We start from the raw sequence: 16499 nt of genomic DNA on the forward strand, positions 1-16499 counted from the left end.
GGCAGTGCAAGGGGGGAAATGTGGGATTAGGTGACACATGGCCTGTGGATCGGCGGTGCAGGGGGGTACTTGTGCTGGATCACGTGATCCACAGTCCGGCTCTGGTGACCACAGAAGTCGCATTGCAGAATGTGCTTAATGTTACATTGATGGAGGAGGTGATTGCCTCTGCCATTACCCTGTTCCATTGGCTGATCCTGAGCCAGTGGTGGATATTCTGCATCGCCACGACTGGATGGGGATAACCAATAAGGACAAATAATGGTCATCCAAAGGGTGAAAGGATTAATAAAATAATCTGCTTATATATGCGTATAATGTCACGCATAGGATTAGAGCTGCTGACGTCTTCCTTAAGTGGTTCTCATTTTTAGCAACTCTGTTGGGATTATGAGCCAAAGTGAATCCTTATGCGGGATTCAAACTCTTGGGATTCCAACTCTGCCCTGAGTGCTCTAACCACAAACAACTCCACCTGGCCCAATGCAATTATCTTAAAATATTAATCATTTAACAGCACCCCCCCCACCGCCCCCACCACATTTGCCATACTGTGCCACAAATTGAAATGTACTTTTTAAAAAAATGTAACGAAAATTTCATTTCCAAAATTAGCATTGTGATACAAAAATAATCGTACCGTTCTAGAAATTCATTTCGCAGTTGCACATTTCTGTGACCCGTATTAAAAAAAAAAGATTCCATTGTGAATGACAAATGTTGTTTGTATATTTTCAGGGATCGTTGGGTTTTCCTGGAGAACCTGGCCCAACGGTAATCTTGCACCGTACAACACAACGATTCTTGCTGCAATAAAATTCCACTCGTCACTTCCCTCGCCGTCAACCAGGGGCATCGCGAGATGTTAACTACCTCGCTTGGTATACAGGAGGTCGTGAGTTTGATCCGACCCTGAAGCTTGTTTATTTTGAGTTTGCATGTTCCCCCCGTTATTGTAAGGATTTTTCTCCTGGTCCTCCAGTTTTCCCCTCCTCATTATGAATCAACATGCATCTTAGATACATTTGCCTGCTTTGCATTTCCACGTCAGCCAGCTATCAACTGTGGCCAGGAATGCTTCTGAAAAATAACCATATAGCTCAGTGGGCCTTACCTGATGAAAAGAAAATATGGTTGAGTTCATTGTTCAGTTTCAATCTTGCACAGATTTCAAGGCATTGAGACCAACTGACCTCAAATATTAGATGTTTTAAAAGTCCACAAACCAAAACCATTTCACAATCAATCAAGCGTGGAGCTGTGTTCACCTCCCTATTTACAGGCCCAAGCCAGTGGTGGAAATTACACATTCCTATGACAGGGAACGAATCCAGACACATTTTAAAATAGCAATTTACCTCCAACGTGAACAATGTGCGTGTCTGTGAAGGGGGACCGGTGGCGCAGTGGCGAGCGCACTACGCAACGAAGCCGGCGACCCGAGTTCGATTCCCGCTCAACAACCAGTAACAGTGTCGGCGAATATTTGGACGTGTCCTGGACCTGCCATAAGTCAACTCAGCCTTAAATCTTTACCGAGCGCTGTGTGTCAAAAAAAAAAACATCAGCATCACTAGGGAAGACAAAGGTGTGGCGTTGGCCACCCCCAACAGTCTGTTGTTGAGACTATACGGGATGGATCTGTGTCTTTGGTTGTCTCTGAAGTGATGCATGTGGTGTGGAGCTCATCATGGTTTGTGTTGATTTGCTGCAGATAGCTGGGCTACCCGGTGCCAGAGGGGAGAAGGTGAGAGACGCTCCGGGTTCTGTTGTACCAACTCTATTACGGCGGAGGTGTAGGCGCGCACTCGCTGGCGTGTGTGTGTGCACGTGTGTGCGCGTGTGTGCACGTGTGTCCGCGTGTGTGCACGTGTGTGCGCGTGTGTGCACGTGTGTGCGCGTGTGTGCGCGTGTGTGCGCGTGTGTGCGCGTGTGTGCGCATTGCGTGGCCAGCAGTGGTTGTGGCACACAGGCACCATGAGCCTGGCGACCCCAGTTGGATTACAGCTCTCGCACTGCCAATATCGGTGCCGAATATCTGAACGGGGTTCCGGATCTCCCCTAGATCAACTCGGCCTTGAATTGAAAATGAGCTTAGAGGCTCGATGGGGCCCTTACCCAACATGAACTGAACTCACTTGAGTGCCTTTGTGTGGCGTGTGCTTAGTACACATCAGCACTGGGGAGACAAATGCGGCGGGGGCGTGGTTGCTGACCATACCACCCCCTCGCGTGCCGTGCCAGCTTTCGTAGGTGCTCGCCTAACAGCGTTGCTCCCCCCCCCAACGTTCCGTACGGCTATGAGAGGGGCGGGGGGGGAGTGCGCATGCGCACGTCATGTCAGTCACTTTACGTGTGACACCTGTGGCCGGTAAATTTTGTTCACGTGGCCACGAAAGTGCGCACGTGCCCAGCCCGGCTCAAGTGCCGTGGCGACGTTATTGGCGCTCGGTGGCGAACGGCGTTTTGGTTGCCACCGTGGCCGTTGTTGTTTTTGTTTGCATGCGTTAATGCACGCGTGTGTGTGCGTGTGTGTGCGTGCCATCCTGCGTGCGTGTAGGGTGACATTGGTTTGCCCGGGCCCCTGGGTCCCAAAGGGGAGAAAGGTGAAGCGGGAGAGAGGGGAGAAAAGGTGACAACTCTTTTAATTTAAACTTCTGCATCCGAAGCTCAAACACGATACTCCCTTACGCTCCCAGCGTATGACAAATAATAATTATTAATTGTCTCTACAAAAGGCGGTCTATGTTGCACCATCAACACGCACAAATGCAAGCAAAACACAAACATCGCCACAGTCACACATACAAAGATAAAGGCAAAGATCCTCTGCAAAGCCTTTAACAGCCTATCGGAGCAAGTGCTGTTCGCGAGCACCTTCGAAGGCCAGCACGGCATATGGATGGGGTGGGTGGCCAGCATTACGCCCGGCCGTCTTGTCTCCCTAATGGCGATGTTCACACACCGCACCAAGTACTCGTTTGAGGCTGAGTCGACCTCGGGGAGGAGGCCCAGGTCCGGTTCAGATAATCGGCACTGGTGTCGGGCCGTGAGCGGGAATCGGGTTTATAGCGCAGCGCACTCACCGCTACACTAACCGCAGGCGTACACACACGTACATGTGTGTGTGCGCACGTTGATGTACGTACACATGAAAATGCATCTCTTGCAATTACTCTGATTTGAAAATAGATGTTTCAAAGAGCTGCATTTTCAGTTTCAGCGTGTTTTTGCACAATTCCTACCTATTTTCAACACACGTGCGATGTCCGTCCGTGCTTCCTAATGTAATTGTGTCTGTTGACTCGAAAGGACGCTGCTCTTTTAAAACAGGTCATTTCGTTGGAACACCTTAATGTGTTATTCTATATGCCATCACAATTGCATTACACTTTAATTAAGAGATCCCTTCTCTATCTGTCTGCTTTGCAAGACTATAGTCCTGAAACCTTGCTGGAGTTATCAAAGTAAACTCTTTCTATTTGTTTATTGTCTACGTTTTGTGTCGATTGCACGTACATCGCAAACGCCCTTGTGTTGCTCTTTCACAGGCCTTTGTGTATATATATATATTTTTTAGACAATGAAGCGAATGAAAAATGTGGTCATGTTGGTAATTATGGTGTTTGCTGTTGGTAGTGGTGGTGGTGACGATTCCCACCCATGGCCACCAACACCGGTGACGATTATCTGAACCGGTCCTGGGCCTCCCCTAGATCGACTCGGCCTCAAATGAGTACCTGGCGCGGTGTGTAGTAAACATCGCCACTGGGGAGACAAAGACGGCATGGGCATAGTTCTGGCCACCCACCCCCCTCGTGTGCCATGCCGGCCTTTATAGGTGCTCGCGAACAGCACTTGCCCCAACAGGCTGTATGGGGGATATTTGTCTTTGGTGATTATGGCGATGATAATTTTGATATTGCCACTGCTGCTGATACTGCTGTAGATGAAGATGATGATCATTTTGTAACTGCCAATTATAATGATCATGCTTCTAGCGGTTATGATGATACTATATAAAATATTCCATAAACTTTTCATTGGTCACATTGTAACTCACTTGCGATGATGACATCGATAGTAATGATGACATCGATAGAAATGATGGCACTAATTATGTTGTTGTTTCACTTGAATATCCCATGATTTAGAACCGATTTTTGTGTTTAGTTTGTCGGCCCCACCGCCGCACCTCTGATGAGCACGGTTGGCTACGTACGGTGTGAAAGAAGTTCAACGTACATTAATACATTTAAAACATGTACTTGAGTAAATTGTTTGGTGTTGCTGCTGCATTGGCGGTGGTGCACAAACAACAAACAACTCAACACGCTCCTCAACAATAACACTGGGTGTGGCCATGAAAGGAAACATTATATTCACTGCCGACGTTTCGGGTCATGGTCCTTCTTATTAGCAAATAAAACAAAAATATTGCGAATTAGAAGGGCCATTGCCTGAAACGTCACCTGTTATATATGTAGAAATATTTTTCAAGCCACAGTATTATTGACACGTGTTGAGTATGATGTTTTAACTATACCCAATATCCAATATTGAGGTTTACTTAAATAAACAATCATCACAAAATGTGATGGCTTGATATTTTATCCCAATATATACATAATTGAGGATGTAATGTAAAATAATGATGATGATGATACCACAGAGTCGATGCAAAGAATGGCGCTGCATTTATAATGATGAAGATTCCGGCAGCAGGGGCCAAACATTTTGATATGCATTGAAATGTAAAATCCATTTTTAACAGGCAGGCTTAAGAGCCATCGCCTCTCCTGGGAAGCCAATGATTATGAATGAAGGCAATCATCCCTCCACCCACTCATGCCGATGCTCTATTTATTTCCAGGGCATAACAGGGCTTGGTGTCCCTGGTCAGCCTGGGTCAAAAGGAGAGAACGGAGAAAGGGTGAGAATGGTCCCTTAACTTCTTGTTTATTTCACGTTGCGTAATTAATGCACGCTGCGCGGGAGTGGCGGTGTGGCGGTGAGCACGCCGCACTATAAACCCAGCAACCTCGGTTAGATGCCCACAAAGTTTCGCTGCTAGGCAATGTCTGAACTGCTGTCTGCTCCCTCATCTTCATCAAACTCGCCAGAGTGGTGAAGTATGGCCAAAAACCACCACCACTATTGTGTGTGCAGCCCTTCATCCCGCCCGTGGATTGACACTCACCTGTAAGTAAATTATTGTTCATTGCAACGTCACGTAGGCGTATACCAATGCGTTCAAACTCATGATTACAACTCGCAATACATGCTTGGAATCATGCTTTGCAAGATTCAATCATTTGCGATGTATGCAGTGCCGGATTATCCCAGTAGCAAAAGTAGCTACATATGCTACGGGCCCCGTAGTTTCAAGGGCCCCGCGCTAAATGCTTTCAAGGTATCAATTCCGGTTCAGTGATTCTGCACTTGCTCTAGTACTATAGTACTATACCGCCTTCAACTATTATGAAAGACTGGGTGTTTAAAGTCAGAAATTTGTCGTATTATCTGGCTGTATAGCAAATGAAAGCATGCATTTACTTGAGTAAAACATTTGTGTTTTAATATTTATGTGTTTTTAAAAATGTAGGGTCCCTTTATAACATATGCTACAGACCCAGCACTAGCTTAATCCGGCACTGGATGTATGTATTTTATTTACGTTGAAATTTATTTCGCACCGTTACGTAGCCTGCCGTTCCAATCGGGAGGTGTGAAATGTATGAAGGTTATATCTATATTTTTCCTGAGAAAAATGTAAGGTGATTGAGATTTCGAGTCTCACGCATTTGCATGGGTCCTGTTATGTTGTTGTTATGATCTAAAGAGTTTTGTTTAATTGCAGGGTAACGTTGGACTGTCTGGCAGGCCAGGTGACAAGGTAAGTGACATTTAAATAGTGCACTCGCCATGACTCACGGTGAGTTTGAACAAACATCAAAGTCGGGCAGTTATGTGCCGATGGTAAATGTATTATTTCCATTATGGCCAAGGTTCAGACACCAATTTACCACCAGGTGCTGGAGTTGAATCCAGGTCTCTTGGATTATGAACTCTGTGACACACATTTACAAGCCACATACAGTGGCGCCGACAACTACACTGCCGCTCCACACAATTTACACAGAGACAAAGATACCCCGTATATCCTTGGCAAACTGTAGGGGCAATTGCTGTTGGCTAGTAGCACCTATGAAGGCTGGCACAGTGCACGAGAGGGTGGGTGGCCAACACCAAGCCCGGCCACCTGTGTCTCCCCAGTGCTGATTGTACACTGCACCAAGTATTCATTTAAGACTGAGTCAACCTAGGGGAGGCCCAGAACTGGCTCAGACAATTGTCACCGGTGTTGACCGTGAGCGGGAATCGAACTCGGCTCGCTGAGTTCGTAGCGCAGTGTGCTAACCGCTACGCTACCGCTCCCCACACATGATACACACATGCATACATAGACACACACACACAGAGACGCATACACCCTTATCCGAATAAGCCTTGTAGACTGTAAAGGCAATCAGAGAGCACCTGTTAATTCAGACTTTCACGACGTGACGATTGCAAACGCATGCACACACACACACACGCACACATCTGCGTGTACACACGTGCACACATGCGCACGCTCCAGCGTACACAGAGGTAAACACGCATGCATGCATGCGCGCGCACACACACACACTACTGTCAGTGTCTTAACCGGAGGGAGCAATGATGGATCGTTTTGTTTAAAAATTTGCAGAACGATTGTAATTAAATGCTGCCTGGGCCAGGATGTAAGTCAGGAGCAGAGTAATTCTTGGAACGGGGGAATTCCCCCCAAGGGGAAACGACCGTGAATCTCACAGTGGGATGTGTGAGTGTGTGCACACGATGTGCATAGTACACACTAGGTCGACTCAGCCCCAAACGAGCACCCGGTGCGGTGTGCAAACATCGCCACTGGGTAGACAAAGGCGGCCCGGCGTGGTGCAGGTCACACGCCCCCTCGTTTGCCGTGCTGGCCTTCATAGCTGCTCGCAAACAGCGCTTGCCCCGACACATTGTTAAGGCTATACGGGAGATCTTTGTCCGTGTGTTGCTAACAGAATCTGCCCAAACAGTCGTTGTAGGCTGTATGGGAGATGTGTGTCCTTGTTTTGTTTTTTGTGTGTGTGTCTCCATGTCTACATATGTGTCCCTGTTTGCCAGTGTATTTTGCCGGTGTCTAGTGTATATGTCATTTTTCTGTCTAAAATATAATTACTCCGATCTATTTATGTCTGCTCCTGTCTCTTCATATCACCCATCTTTTCTATGTCTGTCCAACTGTGTCTCTCGACATGCCTCTATCACTGCAACCATCTGTCTCTGTGTGTGTTGGCATCCATCAATACCGCTACCCACTTTCACATCAGTCTGTTGGTGTCTGTCTGTCTGTTCGCATCTGTCCCACCTTCAGCTGAGCTAAGCCTGTCCACCAGAATCTGTCTTTGTCGCAACAAGTATCCGTGTACTGTCTCTCTATGTCACGATGACATCTCAGTCTCTGTGTCTGTGGTCGTGTATAATGCTGCATCTTGCTGACCCGCCCCTACTGGACATCTGTGAAAAAGAGACTTAAAACGTAGCTCATCAGATTCCTCCTGGCTAAATACAAATTGTGAATAAATACAGATTTTGAATACTACACCCATCTCTCTGTGGCCTTCGGTCTGTATCTGTTTGTGTCTATATATACGTGTATATGTTGAACTTTTTTCGCACCGTACGTAGCCAACCGTGCTAATCACTGATTAAAACAAGGTTACTACCGGATATGACCTTATGGAACAGAAATCATGGACATTGACATAGGAATATTCTTTGGGTCTTTTGATAAAGTCACGTGTAATTTGCGTGTCCCTCCCTCCCCGTGGTCGTGTGGATTTTTCCCCGTTTTTTCCCTCCACGTTTAGAATCGTGCGTTTAGAGTATTTGGCTGCCGCTATACATTTCCACGTGATGATGAGCCACTTTGTTGAGCTATCATCTGTGGCCAGGTCGCTGCTGAAACAGAGCTACATAGCTCAGTGGGCCTTACCTGGTAAAATAACAAAAGTTTAATATTTTAGTAGATGGCAACGTCTGTGAGGGAAGCCTTCATCCAGCAGTGGATTGATCATGGCTGAATCATTCTAAATCGATTCGCCGCATATGTCTTGTTTATTCGTAACTGCGCACTTCTGTGTCTGTCTTGTTTCATCCGCCGATGTGTTCCCCGTCTCCGTCTGCCAACATCACAAGCCAGAGATCTTGTCTGTCGAGGAGCGTGACAATACCTCCACGCAGCTGCCTTTGACTCTGAACATCGAATGCGCCCGTCTCTGCTCCCCCTGCCACCCGTTCTCCCCCCCCCAGGGAGATCCTGGGGCGAAGGGAGACAAAGGCGAGACCGGGCGACTGGGAAATCCGGGGCAGATTGGCATGCGGGGCAAAGAGGTAAGGAACCGCATCCGAGCCCTTGTCCATAACCCTGAACCCCTAGCGAGCAAGACCGTGGTCACCCCAACACTCTGGCGCCTCCATTAGCAGCCATTCTCATCGTGGGTCAAAGCTCATTCGAGCAAAAACTCCATTCTGTGCCTCCGTACATGAATCAAGGTTATTTTTTTAGTCCGTCAGCCTAGTGGCTTTTCCAGGCCAGTGTTATCACACAGCATTTGTGTAAGCAAGGCTAGCTTGGAGCGATTTCGACAAATGGTGCCGTTATTACCAGACGTCATTGGCAAGACGACTCTTCACGTGTCACGGCTCATACCCACCGCACAGCGCTGTCGTCCATGCGGCGATTTGGTTGCGAAGAGGTTATCATGCGCTGGGATGCCCCAGAAATACAGGGCTGCGTGGCAGTCCGGCAAGCAGGATGGCGGTGTGTCCGGAAACGTAGTTAAACGAAAAAAAAATCGATGGTCCTTTGTTCATCAATTCCTTCTGTTTGTGCTATTGGCATTGTGTCTGAAGGCAAAGAATCTAAGGCAGCGCGATCTGCCCTGTCATATAATAGATGCGCGATAGATTTTCCACGTGGCTTTTAAAAAAAGAAATCTTCACTTGGCCTGCCTCTAAACATTGATCGTTATCTCATCGTAGATGTGTTTCAGAGTTCCTGGCACGTGGAGTTTCCATTTATCCAAACATCCAATAAAAAATATCACATTTTAGTTAGTTTAACATGTAGGCTTTCGCGACCAATATCATCCATAATCTAAGTTTTTTTTTATATATGAACCCAAAAAAACTATATTATGAACATTATAGTTGTTTGTGCAGGACAGGCCTCCTCTGCAATACGTGTCTGGCACCAGTGACATGGTTTAAGTTACGGGAGGAAGTAGAGAACATACTAACTCCAATCAGACGCTTCATGCTGTGACCACTGTACACCTCTCCTCAAGTCGCCTTGGTACACTGAGGCACTTTATATATATATAAATTCATTTCAATGGACTAAACATGTAAGCTCTGTTGCTATGTGGCAAACACCATTTACAGGGCATGCAATATTAGCATGCCCTACCGGGTTGTGTAGAAGAGGCCCATTGAACTGACACGGGTAAGCGGCACTGCTGTTGGCAGCAGTTTCCAATAGAAGTTTATTTTTCTTATAAATTTACGAGCTTGTTTGCCCGTCCAAGGACGGAAGCTGTAATATTTACGAAAACATTGAGCAGAGTATAATTGTATCTTGTGTAAATTTGATGGCAGTAAATCTTGCACAAAACGAAGTCATAGAAACCTCACTTCATGACACTGTAGCACTGTATATAACTGACCTTCAATTTGTTCAAATTCACTGCTCTGCTACTTTATTCTCTTCTGCTTTCGGTCACTGGGGTTAAAATGAATTGGAATTCGATACAATATCTGGAAAGTCACCGAGAAATGTCTATTTTACCATAATTTAGAAGCATAAATTAGACTTACCTTTTGTCTCAAGTGCTGAATAAATAAATAAAGACACCAAATCCACTTTGCTGCTGCGGATAATTATTTATTAGATTCCCTTTCAATAAAAAAAGGTAAAACTAAAAGCGAAGTTGCGAAAAAAATATATTTCTGCTCGACCTTCTTCTGCGTGAGTGTAAAAATCCACCCGCTCATGAATATTAATGACGGGGGGGGGGGGGGGGGGAATGTGGTGTGACGTCACGCGCATTACACAATCAGACATTCTTGGCTCATTATAAATTAATGCCTATTGCACAATGGGAATTCAGTGTTCCCTTTAAAAAAAAAAAACTATTAAATATAAAAGTAATAATAACAATGATGAATTCTTAGACATTTTCAATCCACCAGTGAATGAAGGTATCACCCACTCCGTGTCGGCCATGGAGGGAATTCTGATCATACTTCACCGCACTGGTCAGTGCGCGATGGCGAAGACAGAGAGGGGTGTGGGGGTGCCGTGTCTGATATCACGGGCCACCGATGTTAGATGTGGTTGGGAATCGATCACGGATTCTTTGCGTGGCTGCACTGGTTGCATTTCAAATTCTTCTCCACTTTCACAAGTCACCAACCACTGTCCTCACAGATGAGATCATGAATCTCATTGGGCTCCCGACCCGGTTCGATCGCATTCATGCACCGATTGATTGTCATGTATTGATTGTTTGTTTGCGCGCTAATTGGCACTGGTCTGGTTTGAGAGTCGATGCAAATGATTTCATTGTAGAAGTGGCGTTGGCAACACATTGACAAGGATATATATTGATATTTTTCAAGACATCAAACCGGTTTCCTGTTTAAACAAGCCGTGGTGTGGCACTCAGTCCTGAGACAAATCATGGAAATTCCACATGACAGGGACTCCTCCACTTACGAACATTCAACTTACGAACTTTCAGAGATACGAACAAACCTGTTCATATTCTTGGTTCTTTCGGTAAAGTCACGTAGAAGAGAAATAATGATATAAATATAAAACAATGAAAATTCTCACGACGTTTCGACTGCAACACAAGCAATCATCATCAGGTGTGAAATCCACAGCAAGACAATTTGAAAAAAGTGGCGGTTTGTCCTAACGTCAGCACCACAGACAGCGATTTGGCAGTTGGCCAGATGGACGAGTCCCCCCTCCTCTTTTCCCGAACATAGATGGACTCGTCCATCTGGCCAACTGCCAAATCGCTGTCCGTGGTGCTGACGTTAAGAAAAACCGCCACTTTTTTCAGATTTTCTTGCTGTGGATTTCACACCTGATGATGATTGCTTGTGTTGCAGTCGAAACGTCATGAGAATTTTTATTGTTTTATATTTATATTGTTTTATTATTTCCCTTCTACGTGACTTTACCGAAAGAACCAAGAATATGAATCCCTGCAGTCACGAAAGCTTTAAATAAAAAATTAAACCTGTCTATATGTCCAGTCGCCTGTTCGGACCGAGAGTCGTAAGTTCAACAGCCGTGCAATAGATGGCGGCGGTGGCCGTTCGGTGGAAAACGGCAGGACCCAAACACTGCAAGGGTTACGAAGGTGTTGGTAGCTGTTCACGATGCTATTGCCTGTTACAAGTTGATTTATGAAGAGAAGAAGAGAGTGACTGTGCAGACACCTCTTGGTAAGTTTTTCGAGATGGTAGAGAGGAAACGCGAACACCAAAGGGAATTAGCATCTACATCTGCAGAACACGAAGAACCAGTGGCATCTACATCTGTAGAACATGAATAATTAGTGGCATCTACATCTTCAGAAAACAAAAAACCAAGTGGCATCTACATCTGTAGAACATAAAGAACCAGTGACATCTACAGCAGCGGTGTTGCAGCAGGATCACGTTTCAAGGTCGTCAACACATCGCCACCATCGCCATCTCTCATCGTCATCGCTCCGTCCTGCCTCGGCACATTGTCCAGCAGAGTGAAATGCCTCCTTCGCTGCCACTCTACGCCGAATCTCAAAACCGTTAGCCATCATCCCCTTCCAGCGGCCGCCTCCTCCAGTGGTGTCTCCGACTTTGTTGATGTTCTCCAATCCGCCGCGTGCCCTCTCTCCGTCCCTCTTCGCGTCATTCCCAAGCACGCGCCTCTCTGTGGCAGCGCACACGCTTGTCGGACCTTCTTTCCCCCATTTCTACTGGGAATCTGTGAGAGAAAAAAGAGCTTTGTATCTCGGATTACTCCAGTATAAATGCATATTCTGATTCTAATTTCCTTTGTCAATGGGTCGCCAAAATAGCAGCAGCAGCAGCAGCAAACAGAATAACGTGCGTCCACGAAGCAAAGAGAAATCTGAACAAAAACAGCTGCGAATTCGAAAAACACTGCGCAAATGCAAATCTGTGCCAAACAATAAACACCCCCGCAAGCGTGAGTCGGCCCAAGAAGATTATCTCCAGACCGCGGTGCGATCCCGGTGATCTGAGATTAACTCACGACCACGGCTAACATCAGCAGTGGATTTGGGGCAGGCTTTCATCCAGAAATCAATCAATGAAAGCTATTAAACTAAAAATTTTATTTTACCGGGTAAGGCCCACTGAGCTAAATTGCTTTTAAGAGAAGCGACCTGGCCACACGTGATAGTTCAACGAAGTGGCTTGTCGTGTGGACATTTGCACCAGCCAAATACTCTAAATGCATGTTGATTATAAATGTGGAGGGTAAAAACTTGAGGACCCGGAGAAAAATCCACGCAACAACGGGGAGAGCATGCAAATTCCTAATATACAGCAGCATCAGGGTCGGGATTGAACCCACAACCTCCTGTACACCGGGTGAGGTAGTGAACATCCCTCTGCCACGGCGCCTCAGCCTGCAGTCAGTCGCAGGCTGCAGCCAGGATGGAGTGAGCACAGGCAGTGCATTTAAAAATGTTCGTAACAAAAACTGCAAAAACTATTTATTGGCCTCCTTGTTCCACACGACGCACTTCCACTGTTTTGTCCACCTTCTTGAGATGCGTTTGCATGCAGACGCCACGTCCATACAAATTGTCAAAGTCAACAAAAAGTCGTGAGTGGCTTCCTGCTCGAATGAGCATCAAGAAGTTGCTCATCTCCTGATTATACAGCCCCCGCGGGCCAGTGCCGGAAATTCTGCATTCCCATGGCGGGAGCAAGTCTTCCCAAAGGGCCACCGCGGTTGAATTTCCCCACGAAGTGGCGCCCGTTTTATCGACACCGGAGGGATGTTGAGCTGAATGAATTCCGATTGCGAGCCGCTTGCTCCACCGCTGGACCACGTGGCTGGTTGCAATGTAAATACAAATGGATAATTGCCAACTCTCCTATTGTGATCTGTGTGTGCCATAATCACTGGGCAACCAACCCGACTTGTAATAAAATATTTAAACATAATATATATATATACACACAAACACCCAGTATAGCAAGGTCGAACAGAAACCAGAAATCAGCGAGCTGTCCGGGCAACGTGATCGATATATAAATGTCAGCTGTGCTTGCTTAGGATTGTGATGGGACTGTCGTTTGTGTCTCATTAAAAAAAAACTTTTCAGCTTCGGCTATCCGACCCCGAGACTTTGATTTATATTTCCACACGACGGTGGAAAAAACAGCCGCATGACAACAGGCGAGGCAACAGCCTCGCGCTCGCAGAGTTTGATACATTCCATCGGCGCGGTTATTATATTAAGGAAAGTCTTAACGCGCCGCTCGAACACAGTCACGGCGCCGCTATTTTCATTTCTATTTCTGCCGGGTGGCCCTATTGCCCGGTGGCAGGAAGCGGGAATCTAATTCGGGTCGCCGGGTTCGTTGGAGCTCAGTGCGCTAATCACTGCGCCGCCACGTTTCCCTCCCCTTCCCTTTGCGCCCACATGTGTTGTCTCCCATCGCTGTGGGTTAGGACTTGGTGATGGTCAAAGTTGTCCTGGTGTGATGCGTCGACGCCTGATGGTAGATGTGTGTGTGTTCTTGCCACAGTATGGGGAGTGGTGGTGTAGCGGTTAGCGCGCTGCGCTATGAACCCGGCGACCCGAGTTTGATTCCCGCTCACGGCCAACACCATCAGTGAAGATTATCTGAACTGGTCCTGGGCCTCCCCTAGGTCGACTCGGACTCAAATGAGTACCTGGTGCGGTGTGTAAACATCACCACTGGGGAGACAAAGGTGTCCGGGCGTGGTGTTGGACACCCACCCTCTAGTGTGCCGTTTTGGCCTTCATAGGCGCTCGCTCGCAGCACTTTCCCCTACAGTCTGTTAAGGTTATACGGGGGATCTTTGTCTTTTGTCTTGCCCCAGTAGTCTGGCGGTAAGGCTATATGGGGTCTTTGTTTTTTGTGTTTTTCTCCACGGAAATAATGAACGTGCCTGATTTGATTTTCCTTGCAGGGCGAAAAGGGAGAAGCAGGAGCGCTTGGACCCAAGGTGTGATGTGTTTATTATTGTATCATCATCTTCAGCATCAGCATCAGCAGCCATGGTCAATCCACTGCTGGATAAAGGCCTTCCCAAGCACTGGCCACGTCTCACGATCCTGCGATGTAACATGCAAACTTAAGCCTGCACACTCGAGCCGATTTCATCGCTCCATCTCCTTTATGGAAGCCCTCTCCGAGGCGTTCCATTCCTTGGCATCCACCCCCTTGTTATTCCTGACAGTAGGCCATCATCCTATCTCGTTACGCGCACTTTAAAATGCTCTTCTGTGGCCCTCTGGAACGCTCTTCCGATATTAGGAAGCCACTGGGGCTATGCACTTTTAAATAATTTAGATTGACAAACTAATTTCTTTAGAGCTGCTTTTTGTGTCTCATTAGTTGTCCTTCCCCCACACCTCCGATTAACACGGTTGCCTACGTATGGCACCAAAGAAGTTCAGCATACATATGTAGTGAGCTACTTCCAAAACACGTCGTGTCGAGAGTTTCTTATTCTCACACTGGGCACACCACAGGCCGATACATCTAGATATATACACGTCTCCTCTCGCTGGCCACAACACTGGGTAATATATATATAGTCTCTACTTTAGCTACGCACAGCCGACCTCTCTACATAGTCCCATCCAACCACACGGCTGGCTGACTGGTGTGACGATGACGGCGATGGGAGCCGTGCAGAGGATCTTCCATGCGGACGGACAACGGCGAGAGACGACGGAGAGAGATGATGGAGAGAGATGAACGGCGAGCAGCGACACAGCTAGGACCCGGGACCCCACAACAACCCTGAACCTGCGGTTCCATCCCCCTTATTTACCTCTCGGCGTGGCCAGGCACCGCCTCTGGCCACGCCCCCTTCCAGAACCTTCCAGCAGGTTACAGAGCTTCCCGACTAGCCCCACATTTTACCTTTAACCCAGACACGCCCCCCTTCTGATTAGTTGTTACGTAACCTTGCCCAAACTCGTGATTACCCTTCCAGGTCGACAGGTGGCACCCTGTCATTACACATACATGACGTGTCCTACCCAAGCCCGCTTGCTTTTTCTGAAAAGTTTTGACGATCTCATGTAAACCTGCCACATGTTTCATGTTTTCATAATTTGTTTCAATTAATTTTATTGCAACTTTTGATTTTACTTTCTCCCCTCCCCTGCCATCCCCCCCCGTCCCCACAGGGTGACACTGGACAGCCTGGCGCAACGGGGATCCGTGGATTTCGGGTACCTGGAGCAAAGCACTCGGGATGCCAGTTAATCAATCGGGAGGATGAAACCATTTGACATAAGATGACCTACTTTGATGTTGCAGGTGGCAGGGGTGCCGTGGTAGCGAGATGTTAACTTACTTGCTTGGTACGCAGGAGGAAGTGGTTTTGATCTCGATCCTGACACCTGTATATTTTGAGTTGGCATGTTCTCCCCGTGGTCGCATGGATTATTTTTCTGGTCCTCTGGTTTCCTCCCTCCAAGTTTAGAATGGATGTGCGTTGAGAGTATTGGGTTTGTCGCCATAAATTTCCACGTGTTGATAAGCGACTTCGTTGCGCTATCATTTGTGGCCAGGTTGCTTCTGAACAAGAGATATATGGCTTTCTCGCGCACCCCACGTGAACTGCCAGTTCACTGGCTGTGGCAGTACCCATTTACTCTGCTGAGAGGACAGGAGTGGAGGGATTTAAGAAACGTGTCCCATTGCTCGAATGGCCGGGAGTTTTGAATGAGCTACTTTCTGGATCGCAAGTTTTGTGCGCTAACCACGACACTTTAAACAAAGCGGTGCTCGTGTTATGCATCACAAACGGACGACGATGATGCTAATGATTAACTAAGTCGAACCCCGACCTGGATTTGAACCCGCGACCTTCATATCGTGAGTCGTGCACCCTTTAAACGCAGTACCACCCATGCAGATCAAATTGCTCAGGCACTCGCTAATTAGCTGCTGCCGGCTTAATCAGTGAGGTTCCACTGAAACGCAATGAATATGAAACAAGCCTTGATGCTCCCTTTGAAATGAAATTCGCCTTTCATGGCCTTGAATTTCTGCCAAATCAATTATGCGTCGAATAATAACTCTCAAACCCACGTTGCTTTTCAAATTTTAGTGGC

General features: G+C 47.0%; 1 protein-coding gene across 1 annotated transcript in view; it reads left to right on the forward strand.

The window, feature by feature from the left end:
- The first annotated feature begins 1719 nt into the window (after positions 1–1719).
- The window catches only part of LOC144731680 (uncharacterized), a 67845-nt gene continuing 53065 nt past the window's right edge, over positions 1720–16499 (forward strand). Inside the window, exons 1-7 of the mRNA XM_078612856.1 lie at positions 1720–1747; positions 2561–2632; positions 4874–4933; positions 5861–5896; positions 8392–8472; positions 14336–14371; positions 15567–15611. Coding sequence (XP_078468982.1) covers positions 8458–8472; positions 14336–14371; positions 15567–15611 — 96 coding nt within the window. The 5' untranslated portion in view covers positions 1720–1747; positions 2561–2632; positions 4874–4933; positions 5861–5896; positions 8392–8457. The remainder of the gene's footprint in view (positions 1748–2560; positions 2633–4873; positions 4934–5860; positions 5897–8391; positions 8473–14335; positions 14372–15566; positions 15612–16499) is intronic.

The sequence above is a fragment of the Lampetra planeri genome, chromosome 40 (assembly GCF_965212315.1).
Source record: "Lampetra planeri chromosome 40, kcLamPlan1.2.h2, whole genome shotgun sequence".
NCBI classification, from domain to species: domain Eukaryota; kingdom Metazoa; phylum Chordata; class Hyperoartia; order Petromyzontiformes; family Petromyzontidae; genus Lampetra; species Lampetra planeri.